This window comes from Mus musculus, chromosome 13 (assembly GCF_000001635.26).
Source record: "Mus musculus strain C57BL/6J chromosome 13, GRCm38.p6 C57BL/6J".
In the NCBI taxonomy this organism is placed as follows: domain Eukaryota; kingdom Metazoa; phylum Chordata; class Mammalia; order Rodentia; family Muridae; genus Mus; species Mus musculus.
Window position 1 is genome coordinate 70,759,829 of NC_000079.6, and position 26,730 is coordinate 70,786,558.

The 26,730-nt window shown below is 41.6% G+C and overlaps 1 protein-coding gene across 14 annotated transcripts in view; it reads right to left on the bottom strand.

Moving 5' to 3' along the window:
* Adamts16 (a disintegrin-like and metallopeptidase (reprolysin type) with thrombospondin type 1 motif, 16) overlaps positions 1–26,730 on the bottom strand; it is a 114,048-nt gene that overhangs the window by 32,031 nt on the left and 55,287 nt on the right. For 8 of the 14 annotated variants that reach the window (XM_006517268.4, XM_006517267.4, XM_006517266.4 and 5 more), the window contains exons 10-17: positions 19,692–19,845; positions 17,561–17,656; positions 13,053–13,201; positions 12,155–12,327; positions 10,325–10,455; positions 8,772–8,895; positions 7,970–8,214; positions 3,587–3,725 (exon numbers count right to left, since the gene is read on the bottom strand). In XM_006517268.4, the coding sequence (XP_006517331.1) occupies positions 3,587–3,725; positions 7,970–8,214; positions 8,772–8,895; positions 10,325–10,455; positions 12,155–12,327; positions 13,053–13,201; positions 17,561–17,656; positions 19,692–19,845 (1,211 nt within the window). The other 6 variants (NR_137640.1, XM_017315522.2, XM_006517274.4 and 3 more) reach the window with 6 other exon arrangements.

The window sequence follows — 26,730 nt, forward strand, 5'->3', positions numbered from 1 at the left end:
AGAAAACATACCACTTTTCTTTCCCTTTCACTTATTTTCCTTCCTTCAGGAGGTAGGAAGATAGGATTGAGAATGGAAACTCATTTTGAATTCATTAGAGTCAAGGCCAAAGGCACAGAGTTATTTGTAGAAGGTCTTCTTGAAGGTGACTGAGATCTAGAATCATTTCTAGTTTATCTGTGTTGCTTTGCTCTTCTGGTGAAGTTCAAGAGAGAGAGAAGTTACTCTGAGATTCCAAACGTGATAGCACATGAAGCAAAGGTAAGAGTGCGTAATTGGAATCAAGTCGACACCAGAATCAGAAAAGGCAGAAGTATTGATAATTTATGCAGTAGGATGCCACTGTTCCCCAGAAGCTATCTCTGTAATACTGCTCTATAGGACACATATTCCTAATGTCACGCTGGACTGTCTGAGTCACAGTCTTGAGGTGTCTGAGGGTTCTTCTTGACCATTGCATAACAGAGTTACAATCTTCCATTATCATACATGGACAAAGTCTCTCTCCAGACTGAGTGTATTTTTGTGGATCAAGCATGTACAAAACCAGGGCTAGAGGGATGACTCATTGGCTAACAGTGCATACTGCTCTAGCAGAGGATCTGAGCACATTTCCCAAAACTTATGTTGAGTAGCTCATCACCCTATAAAGGCATCTGTGTAACTTCATATCCTGGGAATGCAGTTGCCTCTCCTGGACTCCTCAGGCTCAGTGCGCACGCGCGTGCGCGCGCGCACACACACACACACACACACACACACACACACACACACACACACACTTTAAAATCTTTTAAAAAATTCATAAAAGCAGCACTTTCAAAGGCCCAGAGCCCAACCCTGGGCCTCATATATCTACAAAATAGTGGGTTCATAGAAACACCCACTTTCTTGGTGCAGTTGTTCTGGTGTACTTCACTGCTTTTGTCTACCAACTAAAAGTCACTGAATTTCATTTTTATGAAATTCAAGGAGGATGTTGAGATTCACTGCCAATCCAGACACAGAAGGAATTAATCTATGGTCTCCTGGACCTCTTAACATTTACCTGGATAGCTTTAAGAAGTTTGAATCCCAGACCTTAGTTTTAGCATTTGCTGAGGGGAAGAATTCATGAACAAGTGAAGGAATTATTTGGAAGTAATAAAATAAGGACAAGATTACTAATGGCTTCTCTTCAATTTTCCAAATCTAATTCCTCAATTAATTAAAGCATAAGCTCCAGAAATATTACCCAAGAAGAGAGTATTAAGGAAATCTATGAGAGGTTTATAAAACTAGTCTTAAAGCTTGCTGGGGAAACTTGAGTCATGAATTAGGTGAATGTGTTCATCCAAAAGAAAAGCCTCATCCCCAGAAATGCCCACTGCATATTGGAGACCTTGGACCATTGCCATGGGCCCTGCTTTGTAAACATTTCAATATGGAAAAGGAGCTTATGATTAGTTGACTGAGACACATTGAAACAATTCAACCACAGAAAAAATATTTGAAAAAAATTACATTTTTATAAAAACTTGAAGAAAATCTGATGCTTTTATGGAGTGAACAGCAAACACGAGCTCAGCACCAAATTTAAGTCTCCCTTCCAGAGAGCAGACACCACCAGATCAGCTGGATCACCACAAGATTCTTGGCTTCCCCTGCCATATCCCAGGGGGTGAATGAATGTCAATTCAAGGCCTGGCAGAGCAGGAAAATTGAACTAAAGTCTGGTTATGTCATAAATAAAAAATGGAGATTAAGAAGTAAACAAAGTAGCCAGACAGGAAGGTGGAGGGCAGTGGTTGCTCACGGCTGCCAGGACATCATTTCCCTATGGAATCTGGCCCATCACAAAAGGCAACATGGCTGTTCATAATCCCAGAAGGAGGACACCTCCTCCTGGTGCCAGGCAGAATTTATGAAGAGATTTCCAAATGTCCTCTCCCAGTTTGGCACTGCCTATCTGTAGATAGCAAAGAAGATGATGGTTGGATGTTAATTATCCAGAATAATGGAAGGTCTGAACAAGCCATGATTTTGAAAGCACAGAATATAGGAATCTAAATATTCTTCCTGTGCAAAGTCAGTAAGAAAGGAAGGCAACATTCAAGATCTATCATCAGATTCCTGGACAGTTGATCATTTGTCAAGAACTGGAACCATGAAATGATGCTGGTGTTAGACTTTCACTCTCTAATATTGATTGTATAGCAGGCAAAATGAGCTATTTTCAGGTAACATCTAATTTTTTTAAAAGTTCCAACAGCATGAACATATTAAACAACTTTACCAACTTAGAGTAACTAAAAATTCCATTCTGAAGGCAATCCATCATTGCATTACATCAGTGATCACAGGATAAAGCAAGCCAGAACTGGACTGAAAATTTCCTCCTGGTTGGTCAGTCCTCAAAGTACTAGAAGATGCTCTATAGGACACCAGGAGTGGGATTGTCAACAGTCATACTCAGTTATGGACCCCATGTAAAGATATAGTTATCACTCAGGAAAGAAATACCTACTAATGCAAGAGTGATAGTGTTGGAAGAAACCACCCACTTCTTTATTGGATTTTTCTGACTTATTGCCATGACCTGATTGTTACATCAGCTGTGATTATTCATATAAGGAGGAGGAAAAGGAGGAGGAGAAAAAGGAAGAAGAGGAAGAGGAGGAGAAGAGAGAGGAGAGAGAGAGAGACAGACAGACAGACAGAGAGAGAGAGAATTTGTATGGTTTGTAATTGTAAGGCGGTTAGCTTTAATTGTCAAGGTGACTCTCCTGGGTAGAACTCAATAAGGGGTTGTATATGTTGGGTTCCCTAGGCAGTGGGTCATGAGCTTTTTAAGAATGGAGAGCACAAGCAAGTTCTCGGATCTTGAGTATGGATGTGAAGTGTCTAAATACTCTAAGCTCCCACAAACAGTGACAGACTAGAACCTGGATGTGACCTAAAGTAAACCTCTTCTCCTCCAAGGCACTGTTTGCCATGGTCTTTTGCCAAAATAATAGAAAACAAACAGGAACAGGTTGTGAAATTGCATCAACCCAGCCACAAATATTTCTAGTATACTCTATGATTTATAAATGGTGTACATTCCTCATCACCTGCACATGGTCAGTGACTTAATGTGCCCCTAGAACACCCAACCGAAGAGTCAGACATCAAACCTACAAACATCAGGTCAGAAGCCCATGGAGCTTTGTAGTTTAATAGATCATCTGATATATTAACAGATCTGTTAATATATCAGATGATCTATTAAACTAGAAAGGAAATCCCAACAAATAAAAAACAGAATTGTTTCTTGCATCTCACACTCTTAAATTTCTGTGATATTAAAGTAGTAAGTCTATTATCTATTATGGTTTTCTGCAGTGATGTTTCTTCTCATTGTCATTACAAGTTTTTATAACATCATAAAATTTCTTGGTGGATCTGAGTATACAAGGGGATGGCAAATTATTTTACAGTTTACTTCATTAATAAGCGTGGATTAAGACTCTTGCTCTATACATATGCTTCTATCTTTCATGACCCATGACCTGATTTCATTCTGTATCTACATCGCACCTCCAGCGCAGCATAAGAAGTGACCTACCCCCTCCACAGGAGACGGAGCACTCAGAGCGTACGATGGCCCATGAGTAGCTGGGCTGGGCAGCTGGAGTCTTCTTAGCCCCTGACCTTGGCAATGAAAATTCCCAGGCCACACCAGGGTTCCTGCCTTGGAACAAAAGCTACAGAAGAAGAAAAGAAGACATAAAGTGAAGTACAGTAAAATCAATGACAAACTGATAAGGACTTTGCTTTAAACTATATAAAATAATAGCTTACAAAACTAACCATGTTGACAAAATACTGTCTGTTTTCTAAAAGTGTATCAGACACATGCAACACACAATTTTTTTCTGAAGTTAGAAAGGATACACACAAATGAATGAGTAAATAAATACCACAGTAACTGTAGAGAACGAAAGTCATTTCAAGACGAGAACCAGCTGAAGCTTGACTTGGCCATCAGCAGCACTTGTAGAGGATGTTTAAAGGAAATGTACATACAGAAAAGGAAGGAGGGCAGAATCCATCACAGGCACATAGGAAAGAATGATTTTCATATGGAAAGAGACCCAAAATGAGGAGACATAAGAACATCTCACACAGTACACCAGAGAAACCCAATATGAATACAAGAGAAAGAAAAGGAAGAAATGAGTCTACTAAGAAAAGAGCCCATGAAATTACAGGACTCAATGATCAATCCCTCTCAATAGTGAATCTCCAGCTGTCCAGTTGGAAGATGTAGAGCAGCTGGTTGAGGTAAAAAGTAAGACTAGATAGTTTTGTGGTTTTGTTTTGTTTTTGTTTTTGTTTTTTTTTGTTTTTTGTTTTTGTTTTTTTTTAAAGAAATACCCACTACTTTCTGGCCAAGATGCATCCATACTGAAAGTGAAGGTACGGAGGTAAAGCTGAAAATGGGCAGGGACAGCTATGCTCTCTGATAAACTGACATAAAGCCAAAATTAGGAGAGATACAGAAGATAGTGACATATTAATTAAGAAAATGACCTGCCAAGGTATTATAGAAATCTTATATACACAGGCAACGAACACTGATAAGCCCAACTCCAGAAAACAAATATAAATAGACATAAAGGCATTGATTTGTCCAGCTATGGTAACAATGGGTGACCTCATTACCATGCTTTCCACAAATGTGGAAACATAGTAACAAATAAAGCATTCGGACAAAAAGAAAAAGCACACAAAGAAAATTCAGACTTATACCACACATAGATCATAGGGACTTAACAGAAATACCATTCAAGAGTCAGAATAAATCAGCATCCAATGGAAATCATTGAAAATATATAGAGAAATCAGAAGCGTTTCTCCAAATAGCAAATATGACAACACAGAGGTCGGGAAAATAATTCCATTCATAATACCTAAGAGGAATTTCTAGGAATATAGAAAACTATATGGCTGATGGGATTAAATACTGAAATCATCAACACACTTTATAAAGAAATTGAAAAAGAACCACAATGGATAAAGAATTGATGATTCAGCAATATTAATACGATGAGAAAGGCTATACCATTAACAGCGATCTACAGATGCAATGACATCCCTGTCAAAATTCCAATGACATCCTCCACGAGGATATGAGAAATAATTCTGAAACTTTTCTGGAAGCATAGAGCATCCTGGATGGGCAGTGTGATCCACAGAGAAAGAACGATGCTGAGGGTATCATAATAGCTAGGTTTTCAGCTTAGTAACAAAACCAGCTTAGTAAAGATCAAAAATAGACATAGAGACCCATGAAATAAAATAATAAATGAAATAAACTCTTTCAGATAGAGCATCCTGAATTTCATCAAAGTTTCCAAAACATACACCGGAGAGAAGATAGCATCTTCAATAGGGCTAGAGAAACTGCATATCCATGTGTAGCACACTTAAACTAGACTCAGAGCTCTCATCTTGTTAAACAAGCAATTGAACAAGCAAGGAAGAAAAAAAGAAAAGAAAGGAAGGAAGGAAGGAAGGAAGGAAGGAAGGAAGAAAGAAAGAAAGAAAGAAAGAAAGAAAGAAAGAAAGAAAGGAAGGAAGGAAGGAAGAAAGAAAGAAAAAGAGAGTGAGCAAGCAAGCAGGCAGGCAAAGAAACAAATGAAACCCCACAAAATGTATCAATGGCTTTAAAATTAGAGGGAAGCATAGACTACATTTGTGGTATAATTGTAGGTAAACAATTCAAACAGGCCTCCATGGCTCAAGAAATAGCCAAAGTTGATAAATAGAATTGAATAATATTCAAGAATATTATTCATAAAGATAAAATGTAAACAGAAGAGAATAGGATAAAACAAACAATTATTACTATTATTGTCTATATAAGATTGCTGTTTTGTAATGACAGAGAAAGGAAGGGAATGAAATTTGCTCCGTGATGAGGTTGGGAGATCTGGGAAGAACTGAGGGAGGGAAAACCTTAACCAGAATATAGTCTATGAAAAAAAATCAATTAAAAAAGAACAGCACAGCATCATCAGAGGAGAGAAGGTGATAGAAAATCTTTGTTCACATGCACCAGATAAAGAATGAAATAATGAATGAAAGAATGAATGGAAGACGAATAATATGTATAAAGTATCATAAAGCTAACTCCCCAATCTCAAAGTATCTAATCAGTAAGTAAGCAAATGAACAAAACTGACAATCACCAAGAGCAAGATATGCAAATAATCACCCAACTTATAAATGAGTCCAACATCATTAGTCTTCAAGAAAATGCAAATTGGATTTGCTCTAAGTTTCTCATTGCTGTCAGAATGTCTATCATCAAGAAATCATGTGACAGTGATGGTTAATAAATGTCGTCAAGACTATAGGGAAAGAGGATAGGCAGCTGTTTGAAAGAAAAGTGACGCAGCCATGGTAGAAGCAGTGTAAGGTTTCTTCAGAGAATGAACCCTAGAGTACCACATGCTACAGTCCTCCATGATGTAAGGAAAAAAAAAAAGGATCTAGGCCAGCACATCACAGGGATGCATGTGTATGCCTGGCTATTGTAAGACTATCCACAATGGCCAAGACATGGAGTCACACTGGCAATCAACAGGGAAGTGGCTAAGTACTGTGTGGTACATATACTCAACCAGGCTTTGTTCAGACACAAAGAAAAATGAAATTATGTTACTTAGGGGAAATGGATGGAACTTGAGATCATAATAGGAGTAAATAAGCCCCCAAACATTTCTGTTTCCTCTCATATCTGGAATTTTCACATATGTGTACATATGCAAAAAGAATTTAGGTTTCCCAAATTTCTCATAGATTTTTGGGTTGGTTTCCCAGACTTAGGGATTTTGGGGATGCTTGAATTCCCCTGCCCTGCTGCAGCTCATCTGCACTGTCTATTGCATGGGGATCATTGCGATTGCTGAAAAGTGGCCTCACTTACTGAAAATAACACTGCCCAGAGACTGGACCCCTTAGAGGTCTGTTGTTCCCAAACCCAGTTCCTAATCTACATAGCAGTGGTCACCTGGATGAATTCCTGTTCATGCCTTTACCCACTCAGCACCCCAAGAGCACAGTTGACACTTACATGACATGAAAGTCAACAAGGGATGATATGGTGACAGAATGAATGCACTACAATAGGAAAGAAGGGAATCAAGGCACAGGAGTAGAAAGAGAGACAGAATCACATTTTTATATGATTTATGCTAATCATGTATCATCTATCTATCTATGTATCTATCTATGTATATCTATCTATGTATCTATCTATGTATCTATGTATCTATCTATGTATCTATGTATCTATCTATGTATCTATGTATCTATCTATGTATCTATGTATCTATCTATCTATGTATCTATCTATGTATCTATCTATCTATCTATCTATCTATCTATCTATCCATCCATCCGTCATGCATCATCTATATTCATCATCACCTATCTACCTATATATCCATCTATACATTTCTATTTATCTATCATCTTTCTCTCTCCAACCATGACCTTAAATGAGAAGGGAGACTATGTGGTTGGAGAGCAGCATGGGGGTTGGGGAAGAAGGGACAGTGAGGGAATGAAAACACACAAAGCCCAAGTATATACGTGTTCAGATATGTCATAACAAAGCCCAAGGGCATATGTGTTCAGATATGTCATAAAAAAAAACTCTAAGTGGTATGCTAAATAAAATAATTAAAAGAAAACAGCTACCACTCATAAGATCTACTGATAAAGACCCAGAGACTGGAACACAGGTAAGTACATGTACAGGCTCCTAAATCAAGCAAGGAAAGACAATAGCAAAAAGTCTACTGCCCCCTTGAGCCTGCTGCATGGATTGCTCCTGATTCTTGATAGCTACAATTCTGCATACATGCAATTAAAACCACCACAACAACCCTACAAAAGCCCCAGTTCATTAGCCCCAGAACCTAAAGCTGGTCTCTACCTCCACAATCAGAGTTTCATTGGTTGGTCCAGGGGAGGTTAAATTCTCAGGCTCCTTGTAGGACCGTTTGTAGTTGAAGGTGGCACCCGAAAACTTGTATCGCCCAGGCCAGTCCACACTCCAGTGTCCATTCAGGTAATATCTCTTGAGAGAATTGCGCACAGAAATATAGGAGGTAGAGATGTTTGTTTCGTAGATGTGAATGCTCCGAGCTCCAGAAGGAATGGTTACCATGTGGTAGTACTCTGGATAGAGGAATGCCATGTTTAGTTTAATCTAGCTTCTCCACAATTGGATGTGAGAGTCTATGTTCCGAACGGACAGATCTGCCTCTCGTTCTGCTATAGACACTTGTAGGTGTCCCTTTTCATCATTGGTTGGAGGCGTAATCTTGTAACGTGCAGTCTTGCTAAGGATCACTTTAAATCAAAGAACCTCCTATCCACTACCAGGTAAAAACAGAAGCTCCAGGTCAGTAGTCCTCAACCTTCCTATCGCTGCAACCCTTTAACACTGTTGATCACATTGTGGTAGCCCCCCCCCCAAAAAAAATCATTTTTGGTGTTACTTCATAACTGTAATCTTGCTACTGCATGAATTATAATGTAAATACCAGTGTTTTCCAATCCTCTTGTATAACCCCTGTGAAAGGGTCGCCCAACCTACAGACTGACAAAAGGAAAATCCTCCCTGGAAGACCTCAGCCCTCTAAGCATCCCGTTTCCTCTCCCTTAGCGCCACCCAGCAAAATCCCTGGCTGAATCCCTCCTTGCACAGATGTACTCGACTCAGAGGTACTCACGGTTGGTGGAATGGTGCTTACTGTAGAGCCCTCTATGCGTGACACAGTCTGAGTTATTCCCCTTGCAGACCCCACAGGAGTCCTCTGTTGCATCTGATCCAAGGACATTGTCACAGCCAACCCTCTGGAGGCCCCACGAGGTCATCATAATCATTCATGAAAGAAAGGATGATACATGTGACAACATCACCAACCATGTGACAAAATCCTCCTCCCATTCCAGTCAAACAAGTTTCCAACATGGGGTAGTTAACAAATAGGAGATGGATCCTGGTATGTGCACAGCATGGCTGGTCCTGGTCTCCTGGGATCTTTTTCTTGGGATGTGCTATCTGTCTCCCGTAGCAATTCCTCCCCAGGTGTGGTGCTCGGGCCCTAAGTTAAAGCTGGAAGACTGTGCTAGAGTAAACCTTAGACCAATACTGACTTGGTAAGCTGGTTGTTAGTGTAGTCACACAGGCTCTGCAGAAGTGGACTTGTAACGGGAACTTATTACCACTGCACAGAAACTCTCCCATCAGTGATTCATAGAGCTTAGATCTATGCAAGGCTGTAAAATTTGAGGCACTTATTACCACTCCTATAATTCTTGCTCTCTTCATATTTTCTATCAAGGTATGTAAAAGAATAAAAACCACTCAGAAACAAAGCAATCATAGTCTTTGTCCCCTTGCTGCAAATCCTCAGGGCAAGAAATAGTGTAGTGCTGTCGTGTGTGAGGGTCGAAAGGTCAATTCTAACAAGTCTGCTATTGGGTATGGCTCCCTGCAGGGCTTGGGACCATGCTGTATAGATTACTCATTAATTATACTGCAAATCTCTACCTGAGGTGGGAGGAAGAACATGACCACCTGAATACCTGAATACAGGAATACATGAGTGCAAGGAAGATTTTACCACTGAAAGAATTTAGGTTTCCCAGATTTCTAATAGATTTTTTGGGTTGGTTTCCCAGACTTAGGGATTTTGGGGATGCTTGAATTCCCCTGCCCTGCTGCAGCTCATCTGCACTGTCTATCATGTGGAGATCATTACGATAGCTGAAAAGTGACCTCACTGACTGACAATAACACTGCCCAGAAACTGGGCCCCATAGAGGGCTGCTGTTCCCAAACCCAGTTCCTAATCTACATAGCAGTGGTGACCTGGATGAATTCTCATTCATGCCTTCATCCACTCAGCACCCCAAGAGCACAGCTGCCTTCTGAGCACCCCACCAACTTCCTGAAGCCACTGTGCTCTGCTCCTAGCACCCTTGTTCCAATGCACCCTTTGAAATAGAGCTCAGATGAGGATGTTCCCGCCTCCTAGGTGCCCACAAATGCTCCAGACCCGCATCTGAGAATCAGCTCTCCCCTCTGCACATGCTCCGTACACACCTCCATCACAAAGCAGTGCCATCAACATGAGCTCTTCTGGCTTTCTCCCCCTGGGCTGGGACTTGGAGGGGAAGGGCTCCTTTCATATGTCTGGCTTTCTAGCCCTCACGGGATGCCTGGCACAAAGCAGACTGTCTGGAGACGTTTGTTGAATGAATAAGCGGTCGTTATTACCTCACACATCCCATCTATACAAACATTACGGCTATCCTCCGAGCATGGAGTCCCATCTTTCACTTTATTTGACAAAGAAAAGAAGAAATCAAATCCTTCTGCGATACAGTAGAGTTTGCATAAGTCCTGATCTTAAAAAGAAATACACACACAAACACAGATAAGAAAGACACTTAAGCTCGGTGATTTTCGCTCGAGGTTCAGATTCTTCTGCGGTTGTCTACCCCCTAAAATTAAATCCCACAGAGCAATACATTTCAAAGACATTTTGTGTTTTTAAGATTCAGGCCCCACCAGGTTTCCCTGTCTCTCCTAGAATATGCTAATATACCAGGCTGTCTTTGAACTCACAGTGATCTACCTGCCCCTGGTGTGGGAGACCATTATGGACCTTTGAAAGAAATTTTAATGTTCGTCTTTGGTAAAATACTTCAAATCATCATCATCATTATCATTATTATTATTTAATGCTTTACTGTTATTTTTCTAGTACCTGTTGTCTAATATTTCCTTTATATAGTTGTTGGTACATAGTAGGTATTCAATGAGCATTTGTTGGCTGGATTACGGTGCTTATGATCTACTGTATAAAGACTGCATTACAGGAATATAAAGTGATCAGTAGTGTTTTCTAACACTATGTAACATTCTCATGAATACAAAACGGTGTCTTTAAGTTGGTAGAAGAAATGCTCAAAGTCCAGGACTCAATGTGTTCTGTAGGAACACTGCTGTACAAGGCCCTGGGGGGTCAGAGCTCCCTCATGGTTCAAGGCCTCACAGTTCCTATGGGTATCTGAAGCTTTTGTAGGGACCTTCTGTCTGCTCTCTGGATAAAACTGGGAAAGCTGAATATGGAAAGCTACACTGTCTTGGGAACTTTCTCGGGCCTAAGACTCACTCACAGATTCCTGTGCTTAGTACGATTATATGCCACAGTCTAGCAAAGTTAGGGGTAGCGCACACATCTCACCCTCATGTCACGGCAGCTAAGCCCTGTCTCTGTCACATCCCGCAGACTGGTTTTCTTCTGGCCCAGGGCTATGTTTATTGTGGGCTTCAGTTTTACAGTTTATGCAGAAGGGCCAAACCCCGTCTGCTGTGTATGAGAATGCTGGCAACTCCCTACCTAGACTTCAGTAATTTTGAGAATTCACTGTGTGAACACATGGACTGAAGTGATGGATGTACGGCCAGATGGACTGTTTCAGCTTTTCTGCTTCCCCAGAATCTCTGCCACTTGCCTGGACAGAATTCTCAGCTCTAAACAGTGAGGTAATTAAATGTTCTTTAACTATACTCCGAATCATGCCTCTTGAACTATCAACATTTTATATTTTAGCTACCATATCATAATACTATGCTCACTTTCTCCATCCGGTAAGTGGAAACCTCACTCACTCTAGGCATAAATTTCTTATTGTATAGTTACAGAATAAGACTTCATCACTATAGTATACTTGAAAAAAAAACCATTCACTTTTTAATAAAGCAGGCTAAAATCTTCTCTCAGCTTTTAATATTTAAGTTTGTAGTGAGCGATGCTCTTATGGCAATACCAACCACAAATACTGCCATTCTTATTTTTTCTCAGTAATTACTCATTCAACAAATCTAGCCTGTGGACTTCTGACTACATGTCCGATATAGGTAAGATGTTTTGACAGAGGGGCAGGCCAGATCAAACCAGTTCCAGCACAGAAGCATGTTCGACTGGGTTCCTAGATCTAGATTATCTGCCCATTTGAACATGGTAGTGCAATGCATATGATGTATTTGAAGCAGGCAGCAAAGCATGGGGCACCCTAGAAGGTAGGACTGGAAACTTACCTTCCAACTGGGTGTAAGGCTTCCACTTGTAGAGCCACCCTCGAAAGCGCTTGCTGTTATACTCGGCACACTGGGCAGCACGGAAATCCACACTGTCCAGAGGGCATCTCTGACTGTTGCAAAGCTTCAGAGTGCGTGTGGAGCCCTGGCAAAACTTCCCTCCATGAGATGGTCTGGAATGAATAATTTAGCCAGAGATCAGCTCTTCCTGGACATTATGTTCAATGGGGGTGACACAGCTGCTAATATTAACTACTCAGAGTGGGCACTGAAGGGAGGTATCTTCCTGAGTCCATCCTGAGTGTTATGGTCCTGATGCTAGAAGACAAGGTGGAGCTCAAGATTCCAGCTTGTATGCACTTGTTCCTTGTTCCCCAGCATCCTCTGGAGAGGCAGGAAAGTGAGCTGCCCTTCACACCCTACAGAGGAGGTTGGGGAGTTGCTACTGAGAAAGAGGGTGACATTCCAAGATGTTCTGGTTAGAGAGATACCAAGGCAGAAATCCAACATCATCTTTCTACTGCCAGACTCCTTGTGACAAGGCCAGGACATTAGGCCTGTGGGTCAAGTCAGGTTATCACCCAACAGCACATGAGCCTGCTGGATGCTGGGGAATTCCCATGAGCATACACAAGGGTAGGTGTACAGAAGGGGATGGTGGAGCAAATGTTGACTTTGGTGCATCATGATTTACAGAGAAGAGCAAGAGAGTAACATGACTTATTTCTGAAAGGAGCCTGAGAGCACTTTACTTCCCAAGCTAAGTAACTGTCTGTATGAGTCTAGTCGCTGAAATTAGGTTGCCTGTTGAAACATGAAGGTATTTGATGGAAAAGCAATAATGTTCCCTGTGTAAGTGCCGGCATCAGCAACCTAAGGAAGCAGATCATGTACATACCTGGGATTGGTACAGAGACGGTCTCTGTGAGAGATTCCTCCCCCACAGGTCCTGGAGCAGGGGGACCAGGGGGACCAATCTGACCAATGGCCATGGGTGGGCTTTGGGCCTTCATCACCGTACTTGACACACTGTCCTCCACGACACCACTAAACATTATAAATATAAATTAAAAGTAATTTACACGAGTCCTGCATAGGTGGTTTCATTTCATTACTTTTGTAACATCAGGGGGGAGGGGTTGTGTAAAATATGCAAACATTGGATTCTCTGCACTCGAGTGGCATGCCCTGAAGACACATTCAGTGTTTCTTTATTTATCTTCCCAAATGCAGCATCACCTGAGGAATGCATGTGAAGAGAAGATGCATGCATCAGTCACCACAGAACCTCCCAGAGGAGGGCTGACACAAATGAAATATTTACATGAACATCTGGTCTGATGGCTGTGACCCCTGACTTCCACAAACAAGGTTCTTTTCTCAGCTTTCATTTCGAAGAGAGTCTCGAGGGGAGGAGCCTAGCTTGGGGAGACCTGGGACTCAGCACCTTGTCATATCTGGTCAGCACCTGGATTTTACTCTGAAACACCTGGGCTCAAAGACTCCAGCTTGTTCATTTTGAGGAGGTTAGATTATAGCCAGCTTTCTGCGAGGTGAGGCAATTGCTCAGGAATTCTGCCTCCTCCCACGAGGTCTAGAGATGGTCTGCCCCTCTTTTGTAAAAGGACGGCTCACTGACCTCAATTACGACTGAACCTCGTGTGGCACCTTCACCTTCCTCATATACACACAGACTTTTGATCCTGTGTCTGGGACCCTTATAGTACTGTAGTATAACACTGACTTCAAGGGACACAGTGATGCGGGATATCTATTGAAAAGAGCGAAGACAAATGCCTTCCCTGGTCATTGTTTTCATTCAATGAACAGAACCTGGTTTGTGGGCAGTAGGTGCATGCAAAGGGGGCCATCTCTAGGATTTGAGCCAAAAGCTGAGTCCTGAGAGAAAGCAGTGCGACTTCTAAAAAATGGAAATGACACTATTTCAATTGTTTATTACTGGTGTGTGGGGTAAAACCTGTCAAATCAACTACTGACAGCTGACAATTATTGATCAGTGAAAATCATTTCAATAAATATATAGGAAATTGCAGGATACATGTGACATGAAGCAGGAAATGGAAAAATGGGGACAGGAACTCAAGATAGATAGTGAGGAGGGAGGTTGGAATAGAAGGAGAAGGAGCAAAAAAGGGAAAATAATACCAAGGTTGTTTGATAAAGCCTCAAGAACTCATGTCATTTTCTATTTACCTAAAATTATACACAATAAATATAAACATATGCATATATATATAATGTGTGTGTGTGTGTGTGTGTGTAGCTTGAAGGATGTTATGCCACTAAAGCTGACAATGCTTCCCATAAAAACCACAGACTAACAAAAACCTCAGTACCAGGCACTGAAAAATCCTGTCAAGAATGGTTGGCCAGGTACACCGAGTGACTTTCAAAACAATAGAAAGTATGGCAGCTACCACTGATTGACCCTCAGATGCTGAACATGAGACCATGTTGCTGAAGACACTACACAACCAGGATACAGGACTTTGACAATTTGAGCTGTATCTAATCTGAAAGTCTCTTCCCTTAACTGCAGATTCCATGGTACCAGAAGATCCTAGTTGAGATGCTAGAGGAGGAAAGTACACAGTCTTACCCAGCTGTGACAACTATGAACTGCATAAAAGGCAAACAAGGCAAGATATTAGGTGCCACTCTTGTTGGTATTAACCAACAACTGCCTAACTGGACTTAAGCCTCTCTCAACAGGAAGAAAGATATGTAGTATTGGAATCATAGACAGGTGCCTGGGGGCTTTGAGGTCATGGATCTTGGAAGAGAACCTACTACTACAGCATACTTCTGACTGCATTGTAAACTCTGTCTTTATATCCGTAGATACGAATAGTCATTGCTCTTCATCAAAGAAGCTTCTCTTTGGAGTCCATGGAGACCATCACAGACGATCACATATGGGCAGGATGCAGAGATCAATCAGCTATGGGGCCCAGATCCAGTGGATATACCTACATCACAGCTCTTGCATCTATGGCTCATGGAACATCCCGGAAGAGGGAACAGAAAGAGTGTAAAATCTGGAATGCTGGAAAGTCCACTGTGAAACAGTATCTCATAAAAAATGTAGTAGCATAAACAATATCTGAACAATGATAACATCAATACACATGAGAGTGTGGAAGGCGGAGGTCCAACCTCTAGACAAGGAACTGTGGATAACTGAGAATTGCTGGGAGAAAGAGTTAGACTCCTCCCAGGGAGGAGGCCCCTTATTGGTTGCCCAGTAGAGAGTGGGTGGCTCTGAAACAATATGCACACAAATGCACATAAATAGTAAGAGTGGGCACAGCAGGTTGTAGTTATATATTTGTGCATATATATTGTTACATAATTATTATTGTTCATATATATATATATGTATATATATATATACATATATATATATATATGAAGCTATCAATCTGCAAGTGAGGGAGACATGAAAGGAGTTGGGGTATGGTATTGTAAAGAGGCTGGAGGGAGGAAAGTGAAGGGAGAAAGGGATGAAATTATACTTTAATTAAAATACAAAAAGCAAAGCATTTTGAAAAATCTCATCCACATAATTCTTTCACCCTCTGCTCTTACTGCACATGACAAAACAAAGTGCTAGCAGACACCTCTGCTTCCTGAGGCTTCTGTAGCTGGCATGACCAGATCTCCTAGTCTCAGACAGCCCCACCCTCAGGGGAAATGAAAGATGAAAGGACCAGGGTAAGGCCAAGGTGTTGCCTGTGGATGAGAGTCCCTGGTGAGCAGAAGAAGTTGGGTGTGTTTACTGCTCATTTTATTCAGTTTTAAAACCACCTGTTTGGAGGTTTTCCAACACCGGGAGCAGCAGACACAGAAGCCAGGATTAGCAAGTTGACTAACCTGAGAATATTCTCAGGTGGACAAGTCTCAGTTTAAAGATGACAGGAGACTGGAGCTCCTGAAGAGAGGCAGGTAAGCAAAGGGCAGACCTGTGCCCAAAGGAAGAAGCTTGCTTCATGGGAGAAAGCACTACTCAGTGCCTGTGGCCCATCTTGCTGCAGATCACAGGACTCCTGAATATGTGCCAAGTCCTGGCCAAGTTCACGAATTGAAAATAGGTGGTGTCATGTTTATGTGTGGTCACCTGCACCTGAATACTTGGGAACATTACCCAGTGTTCTTTGATGATTAGAGATTCCAAAGCTGGTGTCCCTCCTACCCACCTCCCACCATGGACTTTCAAGAAACTAAAAGCTTTGTGTTAGACTTTTATTATGAGTCGGTTGAGCTGCCTTTATCACTAGAATTTAACTGTCAGTTATGAATCTCAATTGCAAAGAGGAAGTTGGCTGCAGAGGTACACTTATGCTGGCTACAGAAGTAACACTATGTCAGCTGCAGAGGTAACACCATGTGGGCTGCAGAGGTCCACTGTGTCACCTGTAGAGGTTACACTGTGTCAGCTGCAGAGGTTCATTGTGTCACACTGTTTGTTGGATGCTAGTCTCAGGGAAGCTTCCTGTTGCTTAATGGCAATGCTTCAAATTGAAAGTATGCTTTGGCTTTGCGTCAAACGTCAGATGTTCGACACAAAGTGTGTTTAAGTGTGTTTGGCCTGTGATACAACTGGGAATTCGAACTTGGTGGATAAGCACCATGCTTTCGTATACATTTCTCTTTTACTCCATTAGTATCATATGAAAAGGTACACTACATAGCAAATGAAAATTGGAAGTGATTGCTTGGGTACAATTTTCACCATTACTCTTTGAGCCGTAAGCAGCAGTGGCACATGCCCTTCATTGGTCAGTGAGACTTGGCGATTTGTCTTTATTGTTGTATATACTTTTAATTTATGAGGAATACACAAAGTTAATGTGTGTATACACACACACACACACACACACACACACATACACACAAACACATACATATATGTGTGTATATATGTGTGTGTATGTGTGTGTGTGTGTATATGTGTGTGTATGTGTAATTCTTTAATCCTTTTTTTTATAGTCCAGTCTTCATTCCCCACCTGGTCTGCCCCCCCCCACTACTTCCCATCCCATCTCTCCTTCCCTCCACACTTATCTTCAAAAGGATGTCCCCACTCCCCACTCCACCCCACCTGGGGCCTCAAGTCTCTCAAGGGTTAAGTGCATCTTCTCTCTCTGCGGCCAGACCAGGCACCTATGCCTGATCATTACCTAATGCCTGACTGTTCATCCTACCAACTCTCTGTATGGCTTATTAATAGCAATATCAGCATAGAAGAGTCACAGTGTTTTAGAAAGGATGTAGGCATGCACATGGATGAGAAATTCTGGTTTTCAAACACCAGTGTAAGAGAAGGAGGGGGTGTGGGTTGCAAGCCTGAGGTTGGAGTGAGGGCTGATGGAGTCAGCATCTTACCATGTCCTGCCCACACAGAGTACCCTCTGCTGCTGGCATGAACTTGGTCTCACATTTCCTTCCAATCCGATGGCACCACAAGGCCTTACAGATGTCCTAAAGGAAGGGAAGCCATTACTGTTACAAATATTCTACACATCTGTAATAAAATCTCAAGCTTTTCAACAAGTGGGAGCCAATGAATGTCCCCTCAGCCACAGGGAGGAAAAGTCAAAAGATGACCAAACCCCAGAGCCCTGGCTTCTGCTCCCCTGAATTCCATCCATGGAATTTTACTACTTGTGTTTATTCAATCATGAAATATGAAAATCTTATGTTCTAAACCAAAAGGTAAAATAGGTTTAATCTAGGTATAAAGGAAACCTATAAAAATGTGATTTAAAACATGCAAATATCATTTGATCATGTATTCCTCTCTAACTCTATTTCCATTCATTTCCTCACATATGAAAATCAACTTTTTTACTCATTCCTTATTAATTTCTTTATATTTAGAGTTAGAATCCTATTGTTATTCAAGCTGTCTTTGAGTGCCCAAGATCAAATGATCCTTCTACTTCAGCTCCCCAGTATCTAAGCTATAGGTACTGTATCTACTCCTCAAGTTTTGGATTATCCACGATCACGATATTGTTGGAAATCTATTCATCTGCACATCATGTATGCATGCATGCATGCCTCCACCTACCCATGCATCCATCTACCCATGCATCCATCTACCCATTCACTAATCCATCCTTCTAGGAGTCACAGAGACACAGAATTCTAACTGTATATTTACCTATTGCAGAGTTTCTGGTTACCCAAACAGGAGCTAGCAGAAATAAACAGAACTAAAAGAAAACATGGTAATTTGAAGGAGCATAACTGGAGGTTTTATATGCCTCTATTGAATTACTGAAAAAGATGTCAACATGGGGGATAAAAACATAAAGAATACCACCAGACAAAAAGGAGTTATTTGGTGAACAGTAGATATGGCCAGAGCTGATGTCTGTAGCTTGTATAAGCTAGTAACACCTTGTCTGGGATACTGATAATAGCAATACATAGTCTGTAAAATAAATAGGATTTAAAATAATTTCATTTCACTCCATGAAACCATTTCATCAATAATAAACAGATACCCTATATTGTTTATATTTTATAAATAGCATTGAAATGCCAGTGATGGCAGGGTTCAAAGCCACAAAACAAATAATATAGAGACCAGATGTACAGTCTGAAAAGTCTAATCTTTAAATAATAGCTTTAGTTTTATAAGTTTTCTTTTCCTTGACATATGTAAGAGTAACATAGAAAAAATCCTAGCTATTTCCCACAAAAGGGCAGCTGGCCTTTAGAAGAACCCTGACTGAGTTCAGAAGATGATTGTGCTGGGAAGACGAGAGGCAGGGGCATTACTATCACTCCTGAAGCGTTGAGGGGTTTTTGGAAGACTGTGTATACCTTTTCTATTTTACTATTGATTTCATTATAAACTAGAGTAAAAGGAACCTCAAAACTAGTTACTTTCATTGATTTATGAGTAGTTTTCCTTGTGGTTTTAAGTAGAGTAAATTCCTAAATCTGGACGCTCTCTGTCTAGCCAGAGTGTGTATCTGTGCTCTGTGAAGGATTTATGTGGGAAATCACTGACGAGACATCCCGAGGGCTACAGAGACATCACCTTTGTGAGGAACTGCTCTATAAATACTTTTCTTGGGAAATTCAATTGTCAGAAGCACCATGATATACTGCTGCCTTTCAGTAGACTGTTATGTTGGAATGGGGGGTGGGGACCATTGTTTTCTTAATATTATCTGAAAAATGCAGCGTATTAATTTGCCAACTTAAACCAACTAAACGTTATTACTGCACTCGCTCCCACGTGATAAATCAGAGAGAAAGATCTGACCTAACAAGTCAAGTGAGCTCCCAAATGAAAGCTGATACCCACAAAAGTATCTCCCATCATCTGCTCCGCCAGGAAAGCATGTGTTTCCTGTTACATTGGGCCAGTCCCGGCCTATAGGACTTGACATTTGGTAGGTGCCCAGTAAATGTGGAATACATCACTGTCAGTTATACTAAACAAAATGGTTTTATGAATCATAGTGTACTGAGCATGTGGCAGTAACTAACCACTTGCCTTTCTGAAGTCCAGCATACAGAGCTTGGCTTTCTCTCCAAACTGCCACTTGCATTGGGTATTTGCATCGTATAACTGTCCCGGCAGCTTCTCGGGGTACTTATACTCTTTCACAGGCTTTGGCTGATCAGCAAGACATATCGCTTGGGCGGTGCTGAAGAAAACAGGATGAGTTACCAAGGGATATATGACCAATTATGTATCCTTTCCCATGCAATTTGATGACAGATTTTATTTAGAGAGAAGCTTACTCCCCCCCCCCCCCCCGCCCCAGGCTCAGTACCATATCTTTCTTAGTTAAATTTAAATACAGAAGCCACATTTTCTGAAATTATTCATAAAATATTTTACCTATCTACGACAAATTGCTCTTCATTAGAAATCTCAAGCTTATCATTCATCAAGGAGAATGAAGCAGAGTAATTGCAAGCAGATGTCTAACGTGAGGGTTTCCCCCACAGAAGTATTTATAAACAGCCTTGCCAGACACACGCAGACTATGGAAATTGCCGTGAAATCAAACCTTAATCAAACTATCTCAAATATGGCAACTCACTCCCTGCCCTCCCCCCTCCCCTTCTCTTTCCCTCGCCTCCGTTTACCTCTTCTCTTTTCCCCTTCCTTTCCTCCCTCCCTCCCCCCTCTTATCCTCTCTCCCTCCCTACCCTTCTCTTCTTTTTTCTTCCTTCACCTCTCTTCTTCTCTCCCCCCACTTCTGCCCAGGCTGAGGGGCACACGCACAGCATCTACAGCGCCCTCTTCAAGGACTTTCTGAATATCCCATAGCCATTATCTGTACTCAGGGTGATTACTAAGTAGACTCCCAAGTCCGGAAGGGATTAAATCCTGCTAAACCTCACTGGTAGGTAACAAGAGTCCAGCCAATGATTCCTTTGTCAACAAACACAGCATCTCTAAGGGGGTCTGGATACAAAGAATCCCCTCAAAGGGCTCGTGTGTTCAAGTTTGATCCCCAACTAGTGGGCTCCCTGGAAAGTAATTGGCTTCTAACTTCACTGACTTCATCAAAGGACTAGCACACTGATGAACTCCCTGGGATATTGTGAAGTCAAGTATAGTTGAAAGAACAGAGTAATATCTCATCACCCCCACGCTCCCCCTTTCTCCCCCTGCTCTCGGCCCTTGTGAAAGGAGGAACTTCTTTCAACACACACTACACCAGGATAATTTGCCTTACCTCACTCTCAAAACTAGCAATTCATAACTGAAATCTCTGTAACCGTGAACTCACAGCACCTTTCTCAGGAGATTTATCACAGCAACAAAATGTAATTAATATAATTCCTTGTTATACAGGTATATGGTTAATATGTTTTGGGTGTAATTTGTGCACTTGTGGTGAGCATTTAATAGTTTCATGCTCGCAAGTAGCTAATTCATCCTCCCTGTAAGTTCTCACGGCCCACATCTCACTAAACGTCTTGCTAAACCCAAATGTTGTAATTATGACAGACTGGATTCTACAAGCTTTAAGTGTTATCTAAACTGACTAGGAGATCTTGGGCTGTGCTTTCCATGACGTTACTTTGAGATCCCACACCTTGTAGATCACTGACCTGAATCAAAAGTGGTGCATGGTCCTAAAGATTCCTCCAAACATAGTGGGGTAAGACATAATGGTTCTCTGCCATCTTTTGAGAAGATGGGGATAAAACCAAGTCTGAGGTCAGCATTACCCAAAACCAAATCCAGAGGGACTTACTAGAGGAAGTTACAGACCAAAATCTCTCATAAAGATCATTGCAAAAGTCTTTTAAAAAATTAGTGAAAAATCCATAATTATACAAAATAAATTATGTATTACAACCAAGTAATATTAATCATAGTTTCAAAAATATAGGCTCTAGCACAGACATGTGGGCGCTGTCCTAGTCAGTTCAACATTCAAAGTCAGTCAGAGGGCATGCTGGAAAGATGGCTCAGTCCTTAAGAGGATCTGGGTTTGGTTTCCAGCGTCCATGTTAACAACTATCTGTAACTCCAGTCCCAAGCGTTCTAATTTTTTTTCTTTTGGCTTCTATGGGTACTGGGCATTCATATGGTATAGACACTCACATGCAGGCAAAACATCCATTCACATAAAATAAATTAAAAAAATTAAAGATGGTTGGCACAATCCACTTGGTCAATATTACATAAGCTTATCAACAGCTGCAAGCAAAACACAGTAAACTCCAACACCCATTCCTAGCAAACAACAACAAGAAGAAAATCCCTTCAACTTAATAGAGAACATCTTGAAAGGCTAAATTCATAATCAGTCTTGCAAAAGATGAAACTTTCCCATTAAGACCAGTCGCATTGATCATTTACAACTCTGTAGTAGACGTTCTAGCCAAGTCAGTCATGGAAGCAGCCAAAGAAACTGTCTTCAGATGACAGGAGAGGAGAATGTCTGTGTGTGCAGATGACTGTCTATGGAGAAACTCTGGAAGCACCAAGGACACTTCCTGGAAATAATAGGCTGTACATAGGAAAGCTGCAACATGAAAGGCTACTATACAAAACCGATTGCTTTATATGAACCAGCAAGGAAAAGCAGACACAAATTACAAGTATAGTGTAGCTTATATTGAGGCTTCAAAAACAGATCAGGAGTATGAATCCAGACAAAGATGTGTAATAACTTTAACTTGATATGCCCTAAACTGTTGAAAGGAACCAGAGAACTGAGTGAATGGGGAACACTTGATGCCCTGAAAGAGGAAGCAGAACCAGTGGCATGGGGATGGTGTCCGTCCTTGTCCTGATCTGTAATTACAGTAAAAATTCAAACATGTCATTCTATGGCTATGAACGCTGGCTCTCGAATTTGTGTGAAGACTAAAGAGATCCACAATAATGTGCACAGAATTTAAGGATAAGAACAAAGCTGAAGGATCATACCTCCCAATTTTAAGACTTTGTGGAAACTCACAATAATCATCAAAAGGTTGTAGTGCCAAAAGAACAGATAACTCCATCAGTGGGGCAAAACAGTCCAGCACAGAAAGAGTCCCATATAGATGTGCTGAACTAACCCTTAACAAGTGAAGCTTGAGCTGAAGGGGTCTGCAACCCTATAGGTGCAACCCTATAGGTGGAACAACAATATGAACTAACCAGTACCCCCAGAGCTCGTGTCTCTAGCTGCATATGTAGCAGAAGATGGCCTAGATTGTTAGTCTTGCAAATTTTATATGCCCCAGTACAGGGGAACGCCAGGGCCAAGAAGTGGGAGTGAGTGGGTAGGGAAGCAGGTGGAGGGGGAGGGTATAGGGAACTTTTGGGATAGCATTTGAAATGTAAACGAAGAAAATATGTAATAAAAAATTGAAAAAAAAAAACAAATGAAGCTTGAGTAACCAGATATCCACATATAAAATCACATCGATATTCTCAATACATTTTCTGGTATAATATTTGCTATAAGCTTATGGTGGTTAAACTCCTGTCATCTTCACAGAAGCTCAGATGTACAGGTGAGACAGAATAGAGGCTCGAGAGATATATCAGTCCTACACTGTTAGCTAACTTTTAAAACATTTCACAAAACTCAATGCAAAATAACTTTGGCTGTCACGTAAAATGGTCCAATTTTTTAAATTACTTTTAGACGTTATACGTTCATACAATAAAAATGAAGGCACTAAATCAGTGTCTACTTAACTACGACAAATCTCTAATACATGTTTCTCATGAGTCATTTCACAAGTTGGAAAGAAGAGGAAAAAGTAACCCTCAGAGCTCTGCGTTAAGAGACACCATTGCTGGTGAGGTATTGGCTAGGGAAGACTGAGGTGTCTATATCGAGGCTCTGTAGCCTCACCTGAGAGAAGTTCCAGGCTTTGGCCACCATAGAAAACCCAGTGAGTCACATCGTCACTGTCTGTGTGCTACACAAGAACAGAAATAACCTGAAAACAATTGTTGGGGCCAGAGACAGGTTGAGGGTATCTCAGAACCCTTCACCATTCCAATGACTGCATCATATACCATAAAGAACTTGGTATTGTTCAGCTTAGTCATAGCACCTTATTCCAAGAAAGAAAGTGGGAGGTCTCAGAAAACATAAATATGCTAACTCAGATGCTTTCAAGAGGTGAGTTTAGATAAATGCGGCTCTACCCGCTAATGCTAACTCATCCTCTATCTTCCTGTCCCTACGTGGTAGACTTGTTGTCTCGTTTTGTATCTTCAACATGAGCGACAGGCATGGCTGGCATTCCTAATATGAATGCTGGACAGCATCTGGATATAATAAAAAAGGAAATCATCCCAATGATGTCTCAGTGGGAATCCCATTCTCTCACCCACCAAACAGCACTCACCATGACAGGGGAGCCTACTCTCTCTTGCATCTACAGTCCCTCAAAGTGGTTCCTGTCCCATGCATAATGCGCTAAACTCACAGACCCACACTGGTGAGAGGGCTGCCATGGGCTCTGCTCTATAGGACAGGATTGTAAATAGAGAAAATAATAAACTGAAGACGACGAGTCCGTGTTGTGAAATGCATCATGGCAGGGGAGAGTCTCCCCGTCACTGACTTCTGGATGTAGACATGAGTAACTGGATGGCAGGCCAGAGTCTCCCTGGGTCATGGACCTGATTTAGACATGAGTAACTGAAGAGCTCTGTGTTTATTAATGGGAAGTGACACATGACTTCACTGGGCAGATTTTCCAAACAAGTATCTGTCTTTCTCGACTCCACCGAAAACAGAAAAGCAGTGCTGGCCACCCCAGGACCTTCAAGCTCCTTTAGTACATGTTTTTCCATTTCCCACATGCTGGGCTGCTGGAGGACAGCAACAGCATCTTACTCATGGCTGGGACTGTGTCCCAGTGGCCACCTAATGGTGAAAGATATAATGCTATTTGGATGATTGGAGATCAGGGAGCCAGCAAGCTCGCCAGACAGGCAGGCAGGCAGCCTGGGGTTCCTTACTGCCGAAAATGCTAGGTTTCACGCATGTGAGACTGTTTAATATGAAATTCTGTTTTCAGTTTAAATGAAACTCTGTACAGTTTGATATTAAGAAGTTACAGCGTAAATATTATAACATTTATTTATAAGTAAAAACAGTCTATGGAAATTAGTAAAGTCGCTGAAGATAGTTTCATTTAAAAAAATCGTTGGCTATTTTATTGATTACCAGAAAGCAAAACCAGGGTGCTTCAACATCTACTTTTCCTCTTTCAGTATTGGTGAACAAAACTGGATTTTAATTATAGAATCTTAATAGTTTTGAGAACAACGTTCTGATTTGAAGATTACCGCAACCGGGCAGCAGTTTCTTTACCATGAGTCTTCATTACCTTCCTTTGGCCTCTTTCATGATATCCAAATTTTCATTCTCTAATTTTCCAAGCTGTCAGATGATAATTTAAACGTCTAAAAACGTTGATGTGCTTGTCTCATAGACATAGAAGTGAAAGAGAGCTTTGTAAAATGTGGGACAAGAACCAGAAAATTTGGAAAATATGTTGAGTCAATCCAAATCTTCCCTGCTAATACAAGTAAGAGCAGAGCCACTCTAAAAGGGCAAACTCTTCCTCACTACTGAAAGTTTCACTCACACTGGAAAAAGAAAGAACTAAAGACACTCCATCCACCCCTAGCATGTTGTGGGAATCACAGAAAACTCCCAGTGGAGGGAACCAGGACAGGAAAGTCCAAATGAGGGCCAACCACAAGGCCAATCAGTGCTGCTCTCCACTGCTCAGAGCAGCCTGTTTCAAGTGGCAGCAGCTACCTTGGGTGTTATAACTGGTCAAAGTCCAAATGTAAGTGGCTGTGAGTGCTCGGCTCTAAGTGGGATATCAAATCAGCCCCTCTAAGCCCTTAGGGAACAACCATGAAAGAGGGTACAGAAAGAATGTATGACCCAGGGAATGCAGAGTGTGGGAGGGAGGTGGGGTTTTATGAACCACTGATGTCCTTTTGAAACGGCATGGCTACTACATCCATGAACTCATGGAAACCGTGGTTCCTTGCAAAAGACAAGACGGGCACCAGTTGACTTCCCAGCATGGAGTCTGTACTGGCTAGTTTTGTGTCAACTTGACACAGCTGGAGTTAGCACAGAGAAAGGAGCTTCAGTTGAGGAAATGCCTCCATGAGATCCAACTGTAAGGCATTTTCTCAATTAGTGATCAAGGGGGAAAGGCCCCTTGTGGGTGGGACCATCTCTGGGCTGGTAGTCTTGGGTTCTATAAGAGAGCAGGCTGAGCAAGCCAGGTGAGGCAAGCCAGTAAAGAACATCCCTCCATGGCCTCTGCATCAGCTCCTGCTCCCTGACCTGCTTGAGTTCCAGTCCTGACTTCCTTTGGTGATGAACAGCAGCATGGAAGTGTAAGCCGAATAAACCCTTTCCTCCCCAATTTGCTTCTTGGTCATGATGTTTGTGCAGGAATAGAAACCCTGACTAAGACAGAGTCCCAGCTCCCTCGAGGATGTTAGTCATTTAAAGATCATTGTGGGGAAGCAGAACCATTTTCTTCAGTGGCGTGGCCACTATTAACTTATCCATGTCCCAATAGATAACCCTTAACCTAGCAAACAGAAGATATCCGAACTAAACTCAGTGAGTCACAAAATTAAACCACCACCACCACCACCACCACCACCACTGCCACCACCATCACTACCACCACCACCACCACCACCACCACCACCACCACCAATAAGCCAGAAAAGGCAATGGAGAGGGATATTGAGGGTTGAGGGATCGCCTAGTTAGAAAATTGCCAGATACAAGGACCTGAATTCAGATCTACATATAAAACCAGGTAGGCAAGAGATGCCTGCAACCCCAGCCTTGCAGTGGGGTGGAGGAGGGGAACTAACAGATTCTTGAAGCTCATGGGTAATCCAACATGGTCAAATCCAATTTCTTCAGCTCATGGAGAAACATTGTTTCAAATAAGTAAACAAACAAACAAGGGAAGCAATTGAAAAGTGAGGCTTGATCTCAACCTTGGGTCCTCATACCCATGTGTCCTCCCCCCCACTCCCCCACCCCCGCAGGCCCCAC